The 25,469-nt window shown below is 37.6% G+C and overlaps 1 protein-coding gene across 1 annotated transcript; it reads right to left on the reverse strand.

The window, feature by feature from the left end:
- Window positions 1–1,534: 1,534 nt before the first annotated feature.
- On the reverse strand, window positions 1,535–12,626 carry LOC149835826 (uncharacterized). The gene is made up of 3 exons (XM_090010684.1): window positions 12,240–12,626; window positions 12,002–12,160; window positions 1,535–2,008 (listed from the first exon to the last, which is right to left on the reverse strand). The coding sequence occupies exons 1-3, from the start codon at window positions 12,552–12,554 to the stop codon at window positions 1,868–1,870; spliced, it is 615 nt and encodes a 204-aa protein (XP_089866810.1). The 5' UTR covers window positions 12,555–12,626; the 3' UTR covers window positions 1,535–1,867.
- Window positions 12,627–25,469: the final 12,843 nt, after the last annotated feature.

The raw sequence follows: 25,469 nt of genomic DNA on the forward strand, positions 1-25,469 counted from the left end.
GCAGCAAGTCTCTTGACCAAACGAAAAAAAATGTAATGCCCATCACCATAATGAATTGTTTGTGAATCCGCGGGTATTTATGCTGTAGAAAGGTTGTTCATCGACTTCAGCCTATGCATATATACAATGTACTTATGATTGGACACGTTTGCAAACCCGTGAAAGAATTTCACACAAGAAACTAATCCATCACTTCTCAGGTGAGACATTTTCACAACTTTGTAAACATGTGATTTCCCCTTTCTCATGACAAAATGACCCAAAACCACATGTAACTTTGCAGTAGATTTTTTTTTTTTTTTGTATAGGACAGTTTTCTCCACTCTTTATCATGAGTAAACAAATCTCAGCTGTTTTCTCAAGGCATGATTGCAAACATGCCTTAAATTAGTTTTAATCTCTTGGGCACTTCAGCCAATGCTCCAGCGCTGCATCTTCCACTACATTTTCCTGGACATATATTTGCTAGTCATTTGTACATACATTCTAGTAGAAAACATTCTTTTGTTTTTCCAAATTTTCTGTGGATATAACCATAATGAGGCCAATTGAATATGCACACCGCCCTCATGTAAAGTCATTCAACTTGATGACAGCCCACAATGTAACAAATTTCATCACTCAAAAGATTATATTTTTAAGTTGAAAAAACATTATCCAAGATGTGATTCCTAGCAAACAAACCATGCTATACCTATACATTTGAGGCCCCATTGAGCTGATACAACTTGCACCTATGATTTTCCAACTAGTTTGTACATAGTAGACAGTAGCAAATTTATATACATTTTGCTTAGGTCATGTCACACACTGAACTAGGTTTAACAGTTTTCTCGCCATTTTCTAAAAGATGTTTTTTGTGTTTTTCTTAAAAAGTATGCGCATATTACTAGACAACGAAATTTTAAACTACATAAAAAGTGTCCTTGTCTTTTTTGTGATTTTCTCCATTTGAAGCTTTTAGCTTGAGCAAAGTACGCAAGTGAAAACTTTTGTCATTCTATCATTCTATAAAATGGTTACACATTTGGAGTGTGCAACTACGAGAAACAACAAAGTATTAAGCAGCAGCAGTGGGGTTTGGGAAAGGAGATGCTTACGAATCAAAGGCACTGGTAACGATAAGGACAAACATAAATCATGTAATAGGCTGTCAATGGGCTGGCCTTACACAAGGTTCTGACTTTTGAGTTGCCGGTACTGAATCATTGTCCAGGTCCAGATGGCAAGCACCAGACCATATAGAACTACTATTTTTAAATGCTTTAGATATAAAATTTTCTGCACCTTAAATTGGATCTCAGTTTGGTTTATAAACTTTCAAGCCAAACCCAAGTTTACCATCTACATTTCAGATCTTACAGGTCTGATCCAGTTAACTAATTAGACGGAGAAGGCACTGTGAATGTGTGCATAGATATAGCAGTATAATGCATAGAAGTTTCCAAAGCAACAAACATGCAGATGGATCTCAATAGCTATCATAGCAGTACAATCCAGGGGTTATGTCACATGAATTAGCAGTGAGGAATGGGAACACGATTTCAATAATTGTACAAGGTAACAATGAACACTTCAAATCTAAACTTCATCTACACAAAGCTTTTGAAAATGAGAAATGATTTTGCTAAATACAATTCTTACCCAGTATCAATCAAGGGCGAGTAGAATAAAATGCAGTGATAAAATGGCAATTAGTCTCCCTCATGTGGTCATACCAAAGCACCACAAAATACAGATTACTCGTGTTTAGGCCCTTGTCCACAAAGTCTAACATGCAATTCTCCCTCTTGGCAATGTTTCTGAATCTGCACTTTTATTTCTACAATGGAAGAACTGAGTCCATCCGACTGACATTCCCATTAGTTTAATCAACCATTTTGGAATCAGCACCATGCTCGTTGTTCTCACTGGACTTTGTGGCAGCAGATCCTGCTTTCAGGCCCAAATTCAAATCCAAGCTTGTCTCACTGGCTTCCCTTTTCACGGAAGGATCCTTCCCTACTGCCTGAAGATTACAAGCAAATCAGGAAATTAACTTGTTCCAAAATGTCAGCTATGTGTGTGTGTGAGAGAGAGAGAGAGAGAGCAGATCAGCAGCACACAGCAAAAAGTAACAAATTAGAGAGTGCCCACTGGCAACAAAGAATAGGGTTTTACATTCTAGTCAGGGCTGTAAACAAGCATGGAGCCTGAGCCTGGCTGCTTGACCTTGGGTTGCTAGTACCATTTTTAAAGCAATAAATTTCCATTAGAAAAAATGGCAATACAAGAAAGAGGACAAGATACCACCAAGGTGAACAAACTAAAAAAAACATAGAAAAAAAAAGAACTGTAAGAAATTTAATTATCCTTCGGCATATCAAACAATTGTCAATCGACCAACCATTCAATGTTGGCCACGAGCCAACTATCCACAGCACATAGAAAGATGTAGGATTGGATTTTTCAACTTTGACCGATTCCATTTTGGTATAATATTAAAAAAAAAAAAAATTAGAGGGAGAGGGGGTTAGGGCATGACTCCTCCCCTCCCCCGACCTCCTTTTCCAACGGCGGCTCCTCCTCTCCTCTTTCGATAGTGTTGATCAGGTACATCTCTCTCTCTCTATGTTCCTCCTTTTCTTTCGCCTCTCTTTCTTCTTCTTCCTTCTCCTCCTCTTCCTGCCTTCTTATCATTCCTTCTCCTCCCTATGCCGCCGCCTCCTCTTTTTATTCTGCTTCCTTCTCCTTTCTCCTCCTCCCCTCATTGGTGCAAGGCCGAACCTAGGCCTAGGTTCAGCAGAACCAAACCTAGTCCTGTTGAAGTTGGCTCTTGTGAACTCAGGCCTGGGTTCAGCAAAACCGAACCCAGACTGACTAGGTTCGACTCTGGTGAAGTCAGGCCTGGGTTCACTAGAACCAAACCCAAGCTTGGGTTGGGTTCTGAGTTCGGCCAACTTTTTTTTTTATAAATTTTATTTTAATAAAATATTTATTTTTTGGTTTTAAGAACGAAAATGGCAGATAAAGGAAAAGAACTTTTTTCAGTTTCCGGCAGGTGCGACGCCTTTCTTTTATGAATTTATGCATGATGAATTGATGATATGATAATTGTTTTTATTTTATTAGTGTTAACTTAAAATTGTTAAAAATTATATATATACCCTCCCCACACCCAAGTTTTTTTTTACAATTTTAAGTTGATTGTACCATTCAGAACATCAACCATAGTGCCGCATTGCCACACCCGCACCCTTATCCGCAACCGCACCTATGTGACATAGCCTTCAGAACATCAACCAATTGTAGTTGATTGTACCATTCAAGGATATGTGGGATATGATGCCCCAATAAATGATGATAAATCATCAAGCTTCATAATGGGTTTCACCTTCAAGAGACGAGAGCATTCTACCAATTGAGGCCTTCATGCTTGAGACGCTTTCAAAAGAATAGGCCTTGCATACTAAATTTCAACCATCCTACTTCAATGTTAATGTCTAGCCTTTTGAGTTTCACAAAAAAGAGATCTCATTGATCACTTTCATACTATATTCATGGCTACTTTATGATTAGGTGTCATTACAAGTAACTGGTGCTTTAGAGTTATCTAAAATTGTACTCATTCCACTATTTCATATCTCAATATAATTAAAGGGAACACAACTTTTTATAATCATATCATCATTAATGGAGAATCTGCTGGAGCACTTAGTTGACGTCTCTCTTATCTTCATCTTCAACTTATTTTATCACATAGAATTAGCGAAATCTCCACATCTGGGTACACTTTTATACACATTTCTTGTGCTATCAATTCAGATTCTTCTTCATATCTTCATATGTTACCTCTCTCTCTCTCCCCCCATGCACTATTTTTTTATAAAGACATTGCATTAGAAATAAGAATTTTTTTACAAATGTCAAAAACAAAGTAGGTCAATTTTGACCTCAGCCTTTCCCCAATTTGTAAAATTAGATCTCGCCAAAAAAGAGAAAGAATTGGCTAAAAAACAAAAAAGATCAATTACCCTATGTTGATGATTGGTAGTCCTGTCCAAAATTGCCAATTTGAGAAGCAGAACCAAGAAGCAATGTGAGAAGAGAAAGGAAGAGGTGAGGTGCTTCTAGAATTTTCAAGAACTCATAACCGAATCAGAAGTGAAATGATAAAAAAAACTAAAAGCGAAATCAGATTACCAAACGTAAAAAAGAAAAATCAAATAGAAGGTGAAATAGATATCAAACCTGAGAAAAATCATAAGCAAAAAGACGATAAATTTGGTCCATTTTGAAGAAGTGTGGGGACTGGAGAGAGAGAGAGAGAGAGAGGGCTTGCCATGCCTTAGCGTCAAAAACTTGGATGCCTCATTGCAAGAAGCTTGGATGCTAGAGGATAAGAGGGAATAATGGGAAGAAATGAAAACCTAAAAGTGATGAAGTGTTATTTTTAAGTTTTAACAAATTTAAGTAGAATTATTATTTTAATTTTAATGTTAAAAGGGCAACCGATAAGGGTATCTCAGGAATCGTTGTTCAATGTTCAGGATGCATGCTTTTCATTAAATGAAAAATCACACGTTTTATTTTAAGCCTTGCTTTCCTTTGCACTTTAGAAGTGATGTGTCCTGCACAAAGTGTGCTTCCCTGGAAGCATACATACAATTCATGTACAACATTTTTGGCAACCCTGTCCTGTCCCCACTAATTCTTCTTTCCTTTTTCAACAAGCTCCCAATAAACTTTACAAATCTAACTTCTCATTGGCAGCATAAAAAATCTTCCACTGATTAGGAGCTTTCATTTAATCTGGATTTAAGTGATCCTTATCATTTGAATTTGTTGTAACAAAGGAAACAAGTGTGTGTGTGTGTGTGTGTGTGTGTGTGTGTGTGTGTGTGTGTGTGTGAGAGAGAGAGAGAGAGAGAGAGAATTCTCTTACATGTGATAATGTAAGAACATGTGATGATTGCATTCATTGCTTCTACAAAGTCCTAAGTGCACTTCTATATGACTTCATATATGCTTCACTAAACACCGACTTCATATATGCTTCACTAAGCGCTTCTTGGGCTTTCCTCTAAAACAAAATTTAAACATTTCTTGGGCTTCCATTACTCCATCTTCAGCTAAAATAGACCTTCACATTTTTGTAGATCAGCAAATTGGTTTGGCCTGTGGAAGGAAATATCTCTGATCTGGAAAGAGTATAGATCTCTTTCATTATCTGACAAGATTATCTTCCAAGGCAGAATGTGAGCAATGATTTTTGTATGTCGGTTGAAGTCTGTGTGATATGCATGGCTGGAGAGGAATGCCAGAATATATGAGGTTGCTTTACTATTAATGGTTGTGAACTCCTATTGAGGACATCAAAAGTCTGAGTTTTATCAATTGGCCTAAATCAGACAGCAGACCCTTTTACACTGCACTTTTACCGTTCATTTTTTTCTTTTTCACTTTGATAACTGTTGTTACCCCCTTCACCTCCAAGTATACCCTCAGACCCCTAGTTATCCGCTCTCATTTTCCTTTATAGTGAAATTTTTTCTTTGCCTTAGGGAAGATCTTTTTGAGCCAAACATGAAGTAAATGGAAAAGTGAATATACAATAGTTTGCTTTGATTGCTGAATCATTCCAAAGTGAGATCAAAGTTCAACAAGACCTTTCTGGTCTAGGTTAAAAAGATATCATTTGCTAGCCACAACTTTGGCATGTTTATCTTGGTAACATACGGCTAAAGATACCACCCTAAGTAGCTTTCTTATGGATTCTATATAACTACTTCTAACTCCTTGCTGACAAAGGGTGGTTAACCGTTAATAAGAGAACAAGCAAGCTCTTAAGTATGTGATCATCTCAATAAGCTTCCATAGCAACAATTAGAAGATCATCAAATATGGCATCACATGAAATTTTTTGATGAATTATGAACAGTTCACAAAAAGCATGAATCCTTCTTCTAGAAATTCCAAAAATGACAAAAACATGTGCAGTGGATGCCAATAAATAAATAAATGGACATAAACAATGGACACAATGAAGAGTGAAACTGATGGCAATATTGGGTGATCTATAGCAAGGCTGGCTGCTAAAAGTTCAAAAAAGAATATTATGCAGATTACGCATAAATGTTTAACCACATAGTGAAGACCAAATGTATCAAAACTTATAATTCTTTAGTTATCCTTTATTACTAGGCCCTACATCAATTAAATGTAAGATTCTGCTTCCACATGGGAGTCTTAATGAAGAAGTCTATATGGTGCCAAAGAAATATCTATTGCTTGAAAACAAATTTTGACTTGAATGGTGTTATCAAGGGTCAATAATTGTGGCATGTTTTCTGAGTCCTTCCAATTTTATCAGCTTGGCACTCATGGAACAGCAGCCCTTTTAGATTACGTAGATGATACAATACAAACAAGAATTTAGGACTGCAAAAGAATGAAGTTAAAAATTGTAACGCAATAAGTATCAGATCAAAGATCTAAGAAAACTGGAACTTTTCCAACAAAGTGAAGTTGATGATAGGGACAAAATGTGTTGGCATTAATCAAGCTCCACAAATTCATGGACCTATGTACATTATTCACAAATACAACAACAACAACAACTACGCCTTCATCCCAAAACAATTGGGGTCAGCGATATGAACCAAAAAAGAAATTCATTTTGGGTCTTCCACATGAATCCTTTTCCTCCAATCATTTCTATCCAACGCCATGTCCTCGGTGAGGTTCAAAGCATTCATATCCTTTCCTATCATCTCCATCCAAGTCTTCCTAGGCCTACCCCGACCTCTTTTAACTAATATATTTTCCCATTTCTCCAACCTTCTAACTGGAGCATCATTAGGCCTTCGCCGAATATGTCCAAACCACCGTAAACGATTCTCTCGCATCTTATTTTCAATGGGTGCAACACCTACCTTCTTACGTATCTCTTCGTTCCGAATCTTATCTTTTATTGTATTTCCACACATCCATCTAAGCATCCGCATCTCAGCTACACTCATTTTTTGAATATGATGTCTCTTGGCAGCCCAACATTCCGTACCATATAGTAAAGCGAGTCTAATAGTCGTCCTGTAAAACTTTCCCTTCAACCGCAATGGCATTCTACGATCGCACAGCACTCCAGTAGCACTTTTCCATTTCATCCACCCAACCTTTATCCAACATTATTCACGAATGCAGTTAAGAAATTGAGTAATCTTGCAATACTCAAAAGGGAACAATGAATGTACTTAAGACATTTAGTAATCTTACAATACTCAAAGGGAATGATTGATGATGGCTGTTGTGAACAAAATTCAACTCAAGGCATATTAATGATGCAACAGGTTTTGAGGCTGATTGTCCAACGGATCATAGTGAAAGCTGATTCAGAATGCTGCTTCATTCTTAGAAATGGCTATACCATATTGATGTAAAAAGAGACAAAAATAGCTAGATCAAATACATTTGGTTGGCATTAATGAGTAGCACCACAGGTAACGTAGATTTAACATTTACTTACAGCTTGTCATAAAAAAGTATCCATGGGCATAAAGTATTTTTTACAATTAAACTGCTGTTAAGATATCTCTAAATCCAATGCAACATGAAAACCAAACACGATAAAATTGACTGAAACATCATTCACGAAAAATTTGATGACTCATTCAATAAGATAGTTTTAAGGATAAAATTGTAGATCTTTTGGTAAAAGGTACATACTAGACAACGGTAAAAAAACAGAACCTCAAGCTACTCAGTACTTGCTTGGAAAAGGTTTTTCGGAAACAATGAAAATCAAGAGCATAATTTATGCTATGTTAATGCACAACTTTTGTAAGTATCCAATGTTTGAGTCCTTAATGCCTGTCTAGATGTCTGGGAGTAACTTGTGTCAGTGTTATAAATATCGTATGATACGATACGGTGTACAGTAGTATGGCTAGCCCATGCGATATGATATACCCTCTTGAATTGGAAAATAGAGTGCATCATACTGTATTTTATGATACATGTCGTATCATAAGATATGTCTAATTTTTTACTTTTTGTGTTGAAAATGTCAAGTAATTTATTTTGGATCTTTTTCACTTTTATGGCATGTTTGACGCCTGGTAAAAAGAATCCAGTGGGGATAAAAACTACCATTTTTGGTGGCCCTATGCACACATTCAAACGGGAGAGAAAAAATTCCCTACTTTTTGCTTTGGTGGGGGTTTTTTCTCCCAACTTTCTGACGAGAAAAAGTCGCTGGGGTACAATAGAGACTTTCTCCATGATAAAATTTACCCAAGTTGATTTTTTTTATTGGGCATCAAACACGCCCTGACAACTTACATAAATAAGACTTTAGTAGAGTCCTATTCACTTATTTCATAAACTACGAGAATAAAAAAAAGAAGTTTCTTCTTAATTTATTGTGATTAGTGAAGACAAGAAAGAAGAGAAGTATTATTATGGAAGATCACATATTATTCCACTCTTGTGCTTATAGCAATTACTGAAACTAATTAATGAAAGACATTATGAAACTTCTTTGTTTTATTGCTTACTACTTAGAAATGACATATTACTTTCTTTTTTATTTTTACTTTTTAATGTTTAATTTCATACTTACTTGATATATGTAATGGATACATTACTTGTATGGAATCTTGTCTGACACTGTGTTTCTCTTCTTTTAGTTTTCCGTCAAGCAGCATTACGACCAAAAGTTGATCAAGTGGAGCCTCATAAGGAATGTTATTTGACATTTCCATAAAAAGAAAATTGTTTTATGTCTTCTTGTACTTCTAAATTGTGAAACACTCATCGCAGTAATTTTTTTGGTCATTCACGCAAGCTAGATAGCAAGAAATCGCATGAGCACATGCATCATAGTGTAATTTAACTCTAGACACGTACACTTACATTTTTAAAGGTTGACTCCATTCTTGTGAGGACCCACACATGCTTCAAAGCATTTATCTAGTGGAAGTATAACATTTACATGCAATTCTCTAGCATTTTTTTTCAAATCATCTAACTTTTGCGTCACGCTTGGTACAACAATGCCTTTCGTTTCATTCTCATGTTTTCTTCTCTCCACAAAAACCATCATCAACATATGCCAAGTATGCTCAACAAACTTGATAATCAATTTATCACGATTATCTTTGATCCATGCGTTGAAACTCTCCGCTACATTTGTTGTCAACTGATTGTATCTTTTCTTAGAAAAATAAGAGTTGGCCCAAAGTTTGGGGTCAACCGATGCGGCAAAATCATATCTGGCCAAATTGTGCTCCGATAATTGTTACATATTTATTCATGCTCAATTTTCATAAATAAGTTGATTTAATATTGTAATTTGACTACTTAAATGTGTTTTATTTCTCTTTGTTGTCATATTTTTATTTTTTTACAGTTATTTTAAGTTTTATTTTACTTTTGCATTATGTGATTGTTATAATTTGTTTACTCAAATCTTTTTTCTTTTGTTTGTTATCTAATGTGACTCGGGCCTAGGTGGGACAAAAAAAACATGAAGAAAAGTAGCAATATAACAATAAATAGTCAATATGATTGTATCTATGAATGAAGTGTGTAATTCAGTGTAACATATTGCAAAATTCGTAAAATTGCACAACGTTAAACATAAAGCATACATAAATACATATACATATTGTATAATGTATATACAAAAACTATATATATATGTGTGTGTGTGTGTGTGTGTGTGTGTGTGAAAAACATAGATATACATGTAAAGAACATAAATAGAATAGAAGGAAAAAATAAATAAAAGGGAAAAAAGGAAGAAGAAGAAATAGAAGAAAAGGAGAGTGGAGGAGGAAGAAGAAGAAAAAGAAAAGAAAATAAGGAAAAAAAGAAAAGGGGAAAGAAGAAGAAGACGACGAAGAAGAGAAGGTGAAGAGACGAAAGGAGAAGAAAAAAAGAAAAGAGAAAGAAGAAGGGAAAAAAAAGAAAGAAGAAAAGGAGAGGAAAAAAGAAAGGGCTTACGGCGAGAGAAAGGAGAAGAAAAAGAAAAAGAAAGAAGAAGAAGAAGAAGAAAAAAGGATAACCATGTCCCCATGGCTTAGGTGGGGATAGCTTAGGCAGATAAAACAGGGCCCTACTGCCAATACCCATAAGCTTAGGCAGTAGCCCTATGACTAGCCCGCCTAGGCGGCACATAGGTGCCACTTTTGACAACTAAGCTCTTTAATAGTAAACCTTTTGTTTTGTTAGTTGTTAGTTTGTTATAATAGCATTTCACATGTTAATAGTAGTACATGCACATGTTTAATTCAGGGTTACCAGAAGCGTCATAGGGCATGGGGAAGCACGCTTTCCCGATGTGCATTTTAGAAGAGCGAAACGTGGTGCTTCCGAAATATGCTGAGAAGCACAAAAAAAATTGGGCAGTACGCTTCCCCTTCTTTTTTCATTTTTTTTGTGCTTTCATTTTTATTTTTATTTTTATTTCTTTTTTCTCTTTTTTTGCTTCCCCCTTGCTTCCTAGGTCACTTCCGAGATGATTCCTGGTTTGCTTCTAAGTCGTCCTGCGCTTCCCGCTTCCTAAAATTTTGGAAGTGCCTCGCTTCCCACTCCCGCTTTCCCAACTGGCAACTCTGATTTAATTGTTCATAATGCTTAATTTTGATTTTTTTTCTATTTTATTATATGATTTTGTTCTAAACTTTTCTGATTTTTTGCAAATTTTTATGTGTTTTTTTTACTTTTTTGTGATTTTTAGAATGAGTTTTTGCCATATCTTATGATATGGTATGATACACCCATAATACCAGCCCTTCCAATAAGGGCTAGGACGCGATAATACAGCATTGACTTGTATATCTTAGCAATTTATCAATTCCAACAGAACCCATGATTCTCCCTGATCATACATTAACAGTTGGAGTACTTGTGCAATAATGAATATATTAGTTAATTAAGTAAAAATTGCTGCAGTTTTCAAGTTGATGTCCCTTCTATTTTTCTCTACCTTCAGCCTATTCCAGAAAAAAATGAACCTAGATACTAATGTAGCTAACATGAATGGTTTCACTGGGTTTTTCTTCCCAAGAAATATGTTGGGCTGTAACTTGATTGAGATGACTCCAATAAGCGCAACTTGGACAAGTGACTAAGAGATTTAACAAGAGGCTTGACTCAAGCAAGATCAAGAAACTACAAATCCGCCCATGTTTGAGAAGGCAGCACTTACAATTCTAGTTTTAGTCTGAAATAGACTTGTTTTTCTCTCGAGTTCATTTATTATCATTATTGCTCGCCTTTTACAATACTCACAGTGATCCTCAAAAGTACTACTGCTGCTTTAGAATGTTAGTATAGTAGGAATCATATGAGCTCCAAGATAGTCCTACTCTTCACAATACGGAGCATAAATCCTGTCCTCAGAATAGAGCTATGTTCAAATGAGCATTTTTGTTGCTTTGAGTAAAAAAATGCGAGTGGATACATCATAATCGAGAAACTGCCCATGATTCAAAAGATCGATCTAGAGGTAAAAAGCCACCACAATATGGTGCCTCTATTGCAGACAATGAGAAATATTATGGACTCTTCAGCAATTTGTCATTAGCCGTTCTTGCAAACTTATGAGACGAACACTTACACCACGAATACCATGATAGAAAGGATTTCCACATTAAGTACAACTAGTTACTTTTCCAATAAAATGTTCTGAAAACTCAAAAAACAGAAATCTGCTAGGTTCACTAACATATTACATGTTCTCAACAAAAGGAGCCAACTCATCAATTTCAACAGCCAACCAAATTCAGACAACAAGTAGCCTTATGCATTTATTAAATCTTCCTCAACCCAAAATGTAACTACTTATTCTAAATCGAAATGGAAAAAAGATTCTGAGAACAAAACCAATCCTTTTGCCATTGAGATATTGCAACATACAATCACAATAAAGTAAAAATACCGACATCAGATACACCCATCAAAGCAGAGAGAAACTGAATTCATTATGAAAATAACAGTACAAGAGAATCAAGCAAACCTGCAAGTCTGACATCTCCACATCGGTGGAATTGGGCACGGAATCGGCATCGCCCTTGTTACCTCCCGGCGAAGATTGAGAATTCGTGTCGCTCCGCTTCGTTTCATCCTCGGTCTCTGAAGAAGCCTCTTTCTTCTGATCCTCCTCCATTGCAACAATCTAGTACATGTCATACATCACCAATCCATGGTGATCATCGCAGGAACATGAGAGAAAGAGAGAGAAAGAAGGGTTTTACCGGAACATAGCGTAACTTCCGAAGAGGAGGCTCTTCGGAGGGAGAAGGCGAAGAATCGTCCTTGTTGGCGTTGTTGGTGGCGGTGCCGTTGGTGGTGGTGGTGGTGGTGGCGGTGGCGGTGGTGGTGGCGGGCGTCCATTTGTAGAGGAGGAGGTGGTGGGAGGAAGAGGAGGAGGAGGAGTTGGGCGGGGGAGGGTTGGGGGGAGAGATCTCGACCCATCGCTTCTTCCATTTCCTCACGGGCCCGCTGAATACCGTCGTCGGCCCGTACCGGGTGGACGACCTTCCTAGCCGCATGCTCCCTGCCCCCTCCATTCTGCTCCCCCCTCTCTCTCAGGCTCTTCCTTTCCCTCTTTTACACGGAAAAAACTCTCTCTCCTTCTCTCAGACTTCTTTCCCCTCTTTTACACGGATCTCTCTCTCTCTCTCTCTCTCTCTCTCTCTCAGGTTGGAGGAGCACAGGTCGGGAAGGGCACGGCGACGTTGGGTTCGAAACTGCTTCGAACCGATTATGGTTAGTCAACTCGGCTTGGTGCGACTTGTAATAGGGGTGTCGGTTTAAAATCCCACGGGGTTATTCTTCATCTTGCTTTTCTTTTACAAATGGAAAAGGATTTGTCCTACTTACCCAAATTGTGGGCACAAGGGGTTGTTTGATCCCTCATCCCACACACGCTTTTCGATGGCACGGTCACTGAGAATAAGGGAGTCATCAAACAATGGACGTGGTGGACACACACAATGTCGTCTGTCGCGTTCATTTTTCATTGATGCAGTTGTTTTACCCCTTTACGTTGAGACCAGGATGGAAGAATGATGAAAAAAAATCAAGTGGAGGGATGTCTAACCCCGACCTTCTCGTTCTCCCTGTTGAGGTGGCGCAACGGAAGGTCCTTAGGTGGCGGCAGCAGAGAGGTTGAGGTGTAGCAACAAAGAGTGAAGAGGAAAAAAAGAGAGCAGAGGATAGTTTGAAGCTTGGAGGTTTGCTTAGAAGGCTTCACGGTGTGTTGTATTGCATATCACCATAGGGGTTGAGTCTCGTGTTTATATAGCCTTCAGATTCTCTCTCTCGGCTCAGCAGACGGTTGAGAGAATATCGGTGAGTCCAATGTATTTGATAAACTAGAGTTTGAAATTTAAATAAAAAGGTTGACTTGTAAAACAGACTTAGTTTATCCATGAGCAGGCCTACTCATGGATAAGCACAACGTGCAGCGCATGGCCACATGCACCAACATCTCTCACTTGGACATGAGACTACTCAGTTTGCTCCCACTATTGTAGGCTTCCTTGAATTGATTACAGATTTTTTGTTAAGGATTTTCTTCGTAATCATATATATCTTAATCCCATTCGAGCAACATGCTTGGTAAACAAGTCTTCTGCAATACCCTTAGTTAAGGGATCCGCTACCATATCCAATGTAGGAAGGTAGTCTACAGTTATTTCATTGTTTTCAATCATATCATGTATGTAGTGATATTTTATCATTATATGCTTGCTCTTGGAGCTATCAACTTCAATTTTCATTAGAACAATAGCAGTTTGATTATCACAATATATCTGTACAGGCTCACATAATATTTCTATCTTTAATGAATATGTTGATTCATACTGCAAATGTCGTGGTTGCATTACACTCGATATACTCAGTCTCTTGAGTATGCCTAGCCACACAACCCTGTTTCTTACAGGACCACGCAACAGCTCCTCCTCTAAAGAGGAAGATGTAGCTAGAAGTAGATTTGTTGTCATCTTTGCACCCTGCAAAGTCAGCATCAGAGTATCAAATCAAATCAAGGTTGTCAACTTGAAAGCTCAGTTACAAGCCTTTAGAACCTTTTAGGTATCGAAAAATTCTCTTTACAGCTTGCCAGTGAGGTCATCCTGGATTACTTTGATATCTGCTAACAAGACATACGGTGAAGCTTATGTCAGGTCTTGTGCATAGCATCACATACATTAGGCTTCCAACAACCTGAGCATAAGGAATTTCAAGATTTGGTTGGCCCTCATCAGGACAATCGTTTTTGCTTAAGTTTACTCCTTTTGCAACAGGAGTTCCAATAGGTTTGGAGTCATGCATTCTATATATCTTAAGAATATAGTCAATGTACCTTTCTTGGCTTAAACAGAGAGTCTTTGAATCTCTGTTTCGGGTGATTTTAATTCCCAAAATTTAGGAAGCTTCACCTATATCTTTCATTTTAAAGTTGGTATATAACCGTTTCTTTGTATTGACTAACTTTTCATTATCATTCCCAATCAGCAGAATGTCATCAATATATAATGACAAGATACAGAAAAGACTCACTTTTCCATACATATACACAGTGGTCTAACTGATTTAGTTCATATCCAATCTTTGTTATGTCTTTGTGAAAAACCAAATACCACTGTCGTGGCGATTGCTTTAATCTGTACAAGGATTTTTTCAACTTGTACACTTTATCATCATTTATCGCATAACCTTCTGGCTGAGTCATATATATGTCATCTTTTAGGACACCATTTAGGAAGGCAGTCTTTACATCCATTTGCCATATGTTCAGGTCATGATGAGCAGCTGTGGATAATATCATTTTGATGGGCGTAAATTTAGCAATTGGCGAATAGGTTTTCATATAATTGATTTCCTCCTTTTGAGAAAAACCTTTCGCTACTAGTCTTGCTTTAAATTTATCTATAAATCCATCAACTTTATATATTTTTTCTTAAGAACCCATTTATAACCAACTGGTTTTCTTCCCTCAGGAAGATCAGTTAAGTCCCAGGCTTTGTTTTTTTCAATGGATTCAATTTCTTCATCCATAGCTCTTTTCTATTCTGATGTCTCTTTAGAATTAATTGTATCAGCATATGAGAGATTATCGATCAACTCATCAAGATCCACAAAATAGCAGAGTTCCTCACATAAATATACATAGTAGTCATCCAAGTAGGATGGAGGAGCTCTAGATCTTTTACGACCAATTAATCCTTGAGAGATAGAGGGTTCAAAATCAGGTGGTTCATTGCCTGACTGTTCCACAGCTGTTTCATTTCCTAACTATTCTACAAATGGTTCATTACTTAACTATTCATTTTGATCATCATGATCATCTAGCAAATAAAAGGGATCCTCAGTTGGATCACCGGATTCATTATTGAGATTTTCCAGAAACTCAACATCTCTACCCTCTATCAGTTCCAGACTCTGGTGATACAATCTGTAGCCTTTTGACTCTTTTAGATAACCAATAAAGATACATCTAGCTGATCTGTTATCCAATTTATCCATAGTTGGATCTAAGATTTTTACATGAGCTACAAATCTCCATCTCCTTAGATGATTTAAGTTTGGTTTCATATCAGTTCATCTTTCATATGGAGTCTTTGAGACAACCTTATAAGGTACTCTATTTAATGTATACATAGTTGTATTTACAACTTCACCCTAAAAGAACTTTGGGTAGATGACCACCTACTAATATGGATCTTACCATGTTTACGAGAGTTCTGTTGCACCTTTCAACAACACCATTTTGTTGCGGTGTCCTTGGTACGGTTCTTTACCTATTAATACCAAGATCTTTGCAATAATTGTTGTACTCATTTGAGGTGTATTCACCATCTCTATCAGATCTCATAATTTTAATGTTTCTACCAAGTTATCTTTCAACTTCATTTTTGTATTCTTTGAATTTCTCAAGTACTTCTGATTTATTTCTGATGAGATACAAGTATCCATATCTCAAGAAATCATCAATAAATGTTATAAAATATAATATGCCACTATGAGTTTGGACTCTAAAAGGTCCACAAATGTCCGTATGAATTATTTCTAATAGCTTAGTGGCTCGAAAAATATTATGTGAAAAGGGTTTTCTTGCCAACTTTTCAAAAATACAAGATTCACATTTTTCAAAGTGAGATTCATTGAAGTTAGGGATTAGTCCTTGTTGTGCCAGATTTTTCATTTTCTTTAAGCTTATATGCCCAAGTCTTTTATGCCATGCATTTACATCAATCACTAAGGCACAATCAATATACGATGAAAAGTTTTCTTTATTTTCAGATAATTTAAACATTTCATATTCTTTGTCAAATTTATCCTCAAACAGGATTCTACCATGTTTCCTCATAGTGACCATCACAGGGACAAACCAGACCTCAAAACCTTTTCCAGTCAAAGCTGATACAGACACAAGGTTTCTCCTCATTGAAGAGACATAAAGTATATCTTTCAGTAATACACTAGTCCCTCCCACATTGAGTTTGTAGGACCCAACTCCTAGAACATCACTATAGGAGTTGTTGCTCATGTAGACCTTGTGCTCGCCTGGTCCTAGCTCTTTGAGATCCACAGCTCTATCAACGGATTTGGCTATATGTCGAGTAGCCCCAGAGTCCACCCACCACCCTGAGAGTTCTTCATTCGCAAAGTGACATTCAAATACAACACAAATGACTTTTTTCCATCACGCTTTTTGCTTGAATTGTTGTTGTATCACCCACCGTTCCAGTTGCTCCTGTTATTGGGAAATTTTATCTTGCAATTCTTCTGGTTGTGTCCCATCTTGCCGCACTTGACTTGTGAGCCTTTATAGCCTTGAAGTTTGAAACTTGCACTTTGTCCTTTATGGAACTTGCCATTACCCTTCTTTTTACAGTTATTTTGCTTAACGGGTACTTGGCTATGAGATGATGTGTCTTGAACCATCATCAATTCAGACTTCTTCTCCTTAGCCATGTGTTCTTGTTCTATAGATAATTGCAGGGGCAACTCAGTCAAATTTAAATTTTTTGAATTTAATCTTAACGTAATGGTCACCATTTTCCACGAATGTGGGAGGCTATTCAGTATGGTGGACACCTGCATTCTATCTGGAATTACATTTCCAGCAATGGCTAGGTCTTTAGCTATGACCAACATCCTATTAACGTAATCTGCCACATTGTCACTCTCTTTCATCTTATATGAGTTGTATTGTTCGAGTAACAATTGAATGCGGACTTCGAATGTGGTATCATACTTGGTGGCGATGGCCTCCATCATTTCCTTAGCGGTTTTATAATCTTCAAAGACTCTGATCAAATCATTGTCCATATAGGTGAGCATGATGGTTCTTGCCATCAGATCGTCTTTTTAATTTTTTTTGAATTTGATTACTTCTTCTTGAGATGATTCGTCATTCAGTTTTTCTATAGACATACTAAAGACATATTTCAGTCCTTTCAGGGTTAGAGCTAAAGGGATCCGCCTTTTCCAGAAAGGAAAGTTGGTTCCGTTTAGCTTGTATGTTTTCGCTAATTCAGAGGCACAGACACGACTTGACATTTTGAACTAACCAATTTTAATTTAATTTATTTATGGCAAGTTAGCACACAGGAATAATAAAAAACAAAAGGAAGATCTGGTCAGACTAAACAAGTTTGTTTATTTTAAATAGACCTAATTTTGGTCTTAAACAAAATTTAAATGAGTTTTTTTTTTAATTTAACAGGAGCAAGGGGTTTTTTGAAAATTTAAAAATTATTCTGGGTATTAAATGAGAAATATAACTATTTCTGTTAATTTTTTAGAAATTTCAAAGTCGCAGACCCTTTTTAGTAAATACTTTTGAAAAGGTATGTGGGTTATAGAATATTTTATTTTAACCCTTTTTTTAAAATATGTAAAACATCTAGGGACAAAGGGGTCTTTTTACCCCTTGGGCTATTTAAGCCCCGAACAGGTTGAAACCGACTCAAAAGAGCATAAGGTTTTCTCTCTCTTCTTCATCGGAGCTCCAGAAAAATGGGAAACCGATTTTTTCAGCCGATCTTCGGCAGTGATAGCCTCGACTCTGTGGTTGGGTTTGATGTTTTCGTTATAGGCTCCCTCTGACATAAGTCTGAGGCATCTTTCTACGGCGGAGCTTCCTTGGAAGATAAAATGACCAGGAAATTTTTCGGTCGTTCTCTGGCAGCGATAGGCTGACTTCCTATTTGGGTTTATTTTCCTTGACACGGGCTTTCCCTGCGCTCAAACCCAAGGCGAAACTGGGTTTTTTTTTTCTCCGGTGGTTTGGGGTTTTTCCCTTTCTCTGTTTTCTGTTTTTTTTATTCTGTGTTTGTGATTTTCTTTTCCAGTCAGGGAGTAATAGTAAAACAGGTAGGAGGCCTTTTACCTCTAATAGATTGGTGTTGCCGGAAAGAATGGCAGGCGATCGATGTCTTTCCGGTGACAAAACCTATATATTATTTTTTTTCTTCGGTGTGTCTCTCTGTTTTCCCTCCTTTTTGTTTTCTTTTGGTGTACAGAGACGGACAAGTAAGTATCAACTTTGTTTTCTGGTTTGATTTTCAGATATAAACAATATATAAAAACAGGCAGGTCTCTATTTTCCTGGTTGGGGTTTTTAGAGGCAGGCAAAATAAGCAGAGGTCTTTGTTTTCCCGGTTGGGGTTTTCAGAGGCAGGCAAAAATAAACAGAGGTCTCTGTTTTCTCGGTTGGGGTTTTCAGAGGCAGGCAAAAATAATCAGAGATCTCTGTTTTAGAGACAAAAAATGGGAAGCTTAAAGACTAACAAAAAGAGCAGTAACTCTTACCTTTCCCTCCTTTTTTTTGTTTGTGTTTGTTTCTTCTTTGCAGATTGAAGGTCGCAGGTGTTGATGAGTGTCCTCGAACCTTAGCTCTGATACTACTGTTGAGGTGGCACAGCGAAATGTCTTGAGGTGGTGGCAACAGAGAGGTTGAGCTACGACAGCAGAGAGTGAAGAGGGAAAAGAAAGAGCAGAGAATAGTTTGAAGCTTGGAGGTTTGCTTCAAAGGCTTCACGATGTGTTGTATTGCATATCACCATAGGGGCCGAGTCCCGTGTTTATATAGCCTTCGGATTCCCTCTCTCGGCTCAGCAGACGGTTGAGAGAATATCGATGAGTCCAATGTATTAATAAACTAGAGTTTAAAATTTAAATAAAAAGGTTGATTTATAAAATAAACTTAGCTTATCCATGAGAAGACCTACTCATGGATAAGCACAACGTCCAGTGCATGGCCACACGCACCAACACTCCCTATCTCTCTCTCACCCTTGTGCATCAGTCGGGCGAAGCCACTGGGCTGACGAGGCACTCTATCGACAACCCCCTCTCTTTGTATGCATCTTCTTCTTTGTTCTTGATCTTCTTTTTCTCTCTCCAGTGTAGCAGCCGGACAAAGAGTGGCAGTGAAAGGTTGCTCTCTTTCTCTCTTTTTTTTTTCGTTCCTCTCTCTTTTTTCTCATCTTCTTTGTTCATCTCTTTTTTCTTCTTCTCTCTCTCCGATTAAGACTTTGAATCAAATGTTTTCTTTGAAGTTTTTTTATTAGGCTTTGAATTTATGCTTTATTTTTCTTGTAATTTAAGGTTTTTTAGTTTATTTATGTATTTTTATAGTTAATTTGATTATAACTTTTCTTGATTAGGACTGTTTTTCTTTTAATTTCTTTGATTGGGGTTTGAATTTATAGTATATTTTTTTTTGTAATTTAGGTTTTTGTTTTATTTAGAACTTTTTATAGTTAATTTGATTTGTTTCGGCACATAAGCAAGTCATAGTATATGAACCGTGATTTACTATCCCTATGGGCTTCACAGTCATTTGCTACCTCAAATAGTCATACTGTTTGTTCAGCAAATCAACAACAGTCCATGTCCAAGTAACCTTACACGTGTACCCTGAATGTGGTCAGCTTTGTGACCGTTAAACTTTCCCATTCAAAAATTTCTGTGTAAAACCTCAGTTCCTTGGGCTCAGTGAGAGCCAATATTTGTTTGGGGTTTGCCGTAAAGAAAAGAGGAGATAGGTTTCTCAGAATAATGAATGTATTATTCACTTGCTTTTTTGTTGACATTTACACGTTTATATATACCTGTACCTTGTTACATTTTTTATAACAATTAAGAAAGATAACATCTCTTATCTTCAGCTAATGACCCAGAGACAAGAGCCAAGAGATTGTCGCAAAATAGAGTGAGCGGATCTCGAAGAAATAACCCAATGTTGTGCAAAATAAATGACACCCATGTTAATTCAACGGCAGAAGCGAGCGCACGATATTATGCTTCAATGCTAGAGCGGGCTACAGTGGGCTGTTTCTTGGAACACCATGAGATGCAATTTCCTCTTAAATAAATACAAAAACCAGAGGTGGACCGACATGTAGTAGAACATCCTGCCCAATCTGCATAAAAAAAAACATACAAAATTATAGGGTTTTGGACATGATACGAATCCCATGACTGATAGAACCCTTGATGTACCGAAGAATGCCTTTGACTAGTTGAAAATGGTGGTTCATCGAGGCATGCATGTATTGGCAAACATGATTGACACTGTAGGCAATGTCGGGGTGGGTGAAGGTGAGTTATTAGAGGCTCCCGACAAGACTTTGATAGTAATGGGGATCAGAGAACATCACATCATCTAGGGAAGTATAAGGCTTTCTGACCATGGGTGTGGAAATGGGCTTGCGATCAATCATGTTGGCCCGATCAAGTATGTCGAGAGCATACCGAGATTAATTTAGAAAAATATCACCGGCAAAACATTGGACTTGTATACCGAGAAAATGATGTAAATCCCCGAGGTCCTTCATGACAAACTCGAAGCTTAACCACTGAATGAAGTTAGATAAAAAAGTGGGATGATTGTCGGTGACGATGATGTCATCAACATAGAGGAGAAGTAAAATGGTTCCTCGTGAATGATGGCAAACAAACAAGGAGAAATCAATGGTACTATAATAAAACCCCAGACAAATTAAGGATGTAGTCGTCGAATCAATCAAACCAAGTGTGCAAGGATTACTTCAGCCCGTACAATGCATGTTTGAGTTTGCACACATGATGAGGCTTGGTGGGATCTTTAAAACCTGGTGGTTGTTGCATGTACACAGGCTCGATAAGAAAACTGTGTAAAAAGACATTTTTGATGTCAAGTTGACGGATTGTTCATCCATGAGTGATAGCTATTGACAAGATAATTCAGATGATTGTCGACTTAATCACTAGTGAGAATATTTCTAGAAAATCAATGCTGGCAACTTGGTTGAAGCCTTTTTCAATGAGACATGCTTTGAGCCGCTCAAGGAAACCATCAACATGAAGCTTCGTTATAAACACCCATTTGCAACCGACAATGTTCATGTGGGGTGATGGTGGAATTAGTTCCCAAGTCTCCATTTGGTGGAGAGCGTGCATCTCCTCTATAATAGCTTCGAACCAGCCAGGGTGCTTGAGTGTTGCCTTGACGAACTTAGGTTCAAGAGGAACTAAGAGTGACCAACATGAGCTATTTTTGGTTGGGTTTGAACACACCTGCCTGTGAACGGGTGATCATGGCATGAGTAGCACAGACAACTGCAATTGGCAGGCTGGCAACAACATGATCATGGCCAAGTTCAAGTTGTTGCTAGTCGGCCGGTCCTTCATGTTCCAGTGCAAGGGTTTCAATCTCAACATTAGGGAGCCCGTCCATGGTACGAGGATGGTTTTGTTCGACAACATCATATAATGATTGTTGTGGGACAATGTGTTGTGGCACGTTGATAGATGATAGATTAGGAGTGTCTGGAAACCAAGATGAAAATTCAATCAATTTATATGGTGGTAAATGTTGAATAGATGCCGACTTGGGATCCTGGAATGGCATAACACTCTCATCAAATATCACATGTTGTGATATGTAAACGTACCCTGAAGGAACGTGCAAGCAGTGATAACCCTTGTATTGCTGATTATAACCAATGAAAACATACGACAAGGATTGTGGATCGAGCTTGTTTGAGGAGTAGTCCCGTAGGTATAGGAAACATCTGCAACAAAAAATTCTCATATATCCATAATTTGGTATCTTACCATTCAATTTCTCAAATGGTTTTTGTTCTGGTGTGTCAGGACACGAGATACTATAATGTATCACATTCTCTCAAAAAATCTTTGTCAATTTATGGTTAATGAATTTGCTGCCACCATCAGATTAAAAAATTTTGATCTCTTTCTCAAAATGTGTCTTAACCATCTTTCTAAAACCATCAAAGTGATCCACAAAATCTGATTTTTGTTTAAGTGGATAGATCCAGGAAGATCGAGAGTGATCATCTATCAAAATGGCATAGTATTAAAGATCTTGGTTTGAACTTATGGGCATAGGGCCCCATAGATCACAATGAATCTTATTGAAAGCATGTTTACAAATAAAATCAAATTCTATGAATGGGAGTTTGCACACCTTGGCCATGAAGCAACTAGGGCAAATGCTTTTACACTTAGTGGAGGAATTAGAACTACTAGCTATCAATTTATTTTTCTTCAAAAAATTGACGACGTTCATGTGAGAGTGATTGAGCATTTGGTGCCAATGATTATCACTGACAATCTGAAACCGAGTAGAGAAAAATGCTTCTTGAGATCTTGGTTTCAATATGTATAAGTCCTCGCTCCTGCGCCCCTTTGTGATCATTGATTGTGTGTTCTTGTCCTTTATCAAAAAAACCATAAGCAAAGAATTCAACGATTAGTGGTTGTTCTTCTGTCAACTGACTGATTGAAATCAAATTCCTTTTTATTTCAGGGACTACCAATGCATTTTCTAAATGTAATTCCTTTTTGTCAAGTTTAATATATATTGAACCAATGTGTGATATTGCTAATTTATCACCATTTTCGGCCATGATTTTTCTGGTCCCTCATATTTAACAAGATTTTGGAGTTTACCTGAATAGGAAGTCATGTGAGAAGGCGCACCAGTATCAGGGAACCATGCATGATCATCCTGATTGTCAGAGATGTCCATGGCTGCCAAAGCTTAAGGAACGTCTTCTGCTTGGTAGGTTTGGTTGAACCGGTGCCAACATTTGAGTGCAGTATGATTGAGCTTGAAACAGATATGGCAGATAGCACCCTTATCCTTTTGGGATCCTTTGTATGCCCCATGTGATTGATTGTTGCTAGCAGAGATAGCCTGAGATCTTGCCAAATTATTATTTCCACTGAAACTAGCTCCTTGGCGGGAAGCTTGTTGCCCGAATTGAGCAAATCCTCTTCCCTTCGAAGAGAACCTTTTGTTTGGTCCTCCTTTTCCTTGTGGCTGCCTAAAGAAGGCAACGTTGTTGTTTGCGGGTTCTGGGTGCTCGAATGCAACATGAAAATTCCTCATTGTTTCATGGCTTTGAAGTAAAAGGATTATCTCCCTATATGATGGAGTGGGCGACTTCAGCATAGTGGTGACAAATGACCCATAACATGTCCTGAGTCCATTCATGAGATTGAAATCATTTGTTTGATCACTTACCGGTTTTCCAATCACCGCCAACTCGTCATAGATGTTTTTAAAACCTCTAATATATTCGGTGATGGTTGAATTTCGCATGTGATACATCTGTAATTGTTGGATTAGGTAACACTCACTTTTATGAGAGTCAACAGGGAATGATTCCTCCAACATGGCCCAAACTTGGGCAGCGGTTTCTTGTCCTACGATTAGGCCAAAAACTTCTTCGGATAGTTCCAGTGATTCATCCCCTTAAAAGCCGATATCTGGCTTATTTCATGCCTCGAACACTGGGTTTTCTGATGTTTTTTCAAAAAAATCAAGTGTGGGGGAGTTGATGATAGGTTGTGGCATAGGAGTTTCGTCATTGATGAAACCAAGAAGATCTTGGCTTTCTATTAATCCCAGAATTTGGGTCTTCCATATGAGGTAATTAGATTGATTTAGCTTGAGGGAGACAAAATTCCCCACGTTTAACGTGGATGGGTAGGGATAAATTGGTTGGAATGGTATAGGAATTGAAGAAGAAGAAGCCATCTAAGATCGTGAGAATAATAAAAGACCTCTGATACTATAAAGAAAAAATGAGAGATAGGTTTCTCAGAATAATGAATGTATTCGGGGGCGTGGCTAGGATTCATGTGAGGGGGGGAGGGGAACAAGGGTGTAGCAAAAAAAATAAAAATTGGTGTGATAGTCTGGGGTTCTGGGGCAGCACCCCGAAAAAAAAAATTGAGATAAAATAAAAAATGGCTACAATTATTAATAAAAATCTATTATATGGACAAATCAAACTATTTGCTGCAGAGCTGGGCTAGGACTGGGCTTTTAAATTTTTTTTTTTGACTGGGCCGGGAGGCAGGACTGGGCTACAGCCCAGTTCTGCCCCCCCTAGCTCAGCCTATGAATGTATTATTCACTTGCTTTTTTGCTGACATTTACACTTCATATATATATATATATATATATATGTGTGTGTGTGTGTGTGTACCTTATTGTTACATTTTTTATAACAGTTAAGAAAGATAAGATTTGATAAAACATCTGATAACATCTCTTATCTTCAGCTAACGACCCAGTGACAATGGACATAAGCCCACGTTATCTTCACGTGATTTTCGGTGAGTGGGTTACATTTCTTGCTTTATTGACATCATATGTGTTATCGATAACACTAGCATGTGTGTTATCGATATCCGATGAGTGGGTTGCATTTCCTGCTTTATCGGCAACATGTGTTATTGATAACACCTGCATGTGTGTTATCGATAACGGCCTGATCCATATCGCTGATACGTCGATGGTGAACACCCTATGTCGCTGCTTGTCATTGAGGTTTAAGATGGTGAAGGGACATAATCAACAGATACGTACAAATGCTGATCTTGCATCTTGAAAGAAGCCGGATCGGCTTTTGCATGTCTGGATCACTATAACATTGTTGGAAGAAGTGCTTGGACTCGTGGTGGGACCATAGACATCATGAATCATAGGATTGCAAGTTCCTCTTGATCCAAAAACTACAAAAGAAGAATCCGTCTATAATAGATCTTATTAGAATTTTAAAACTGGCAGCCATGGGGAAACCTGTTGAGGGCCATAACAAAGTATCTTTAGGTCCTCAACGATTTAGGTCTGAGCTACGAGGCATTTGTTACTATAATGCTCAAGCCACCAACACCATATTGCAGTGAGGTTGCCATGAGATAATGCGTAGCTTACATACTATGATGAAACTGATTACAATGCTGCTTTTTTGAGTCAACATGTTGGGAATCAAAGAAATAAAAAACACTAAGTAGCAATGAAACTCTAAGGGTCATGGGCTTTCTCCCACGCTGAGCACTGTGAGTAGTAGGAATAATTAGACCCAAGCCAAATTAAGATGGAACAAAGTCAAATAATGGCAGAGAATTCAGCCAGTAGTTCAAAACAACAAAACAAAGATAAG

Source organism: Nuphar pumila, chromosome 6 (assembly GCF_984573655.1).
Source record: "Nuphar pumila chromosome 6, dmNupPumi1.hap1.1, whole genome shotgun sequence".
In the NCBI taxonomy this organism is placed as follows: Eukaryota; Viridiplantae; Streptophyta; class Magnoliopsida; order Nymphaeales; family Nymphaeaceae; genus Nuphar; species Nuphar pumila.

Bases quoted from the DNA above. Each gene is read 5' to 3' on its own strand.
- LOC149835826 (XM_090010684.1), bottom strand. From the start codon at position 12,554: ATGGAGGGGGCAGGGAGCATGCGGCTAGGAAGGTCGTCCACCCGGTAC. The intron at 12,161-12,239 runs GTAAAACCCTTC...GACATGTACTAG, and splicing joins GGAAGTTACGCTATGTTCCG to ATTGTTGCAATGGAGGAGGA. The intron at 2,009-12,001 runs GTTTGCTTGATT...TGTAATCTTCAG, and splicing joins TGGAGATGTCAGACTTGCAG to GCAGTAGGGAAGGATCCTTC.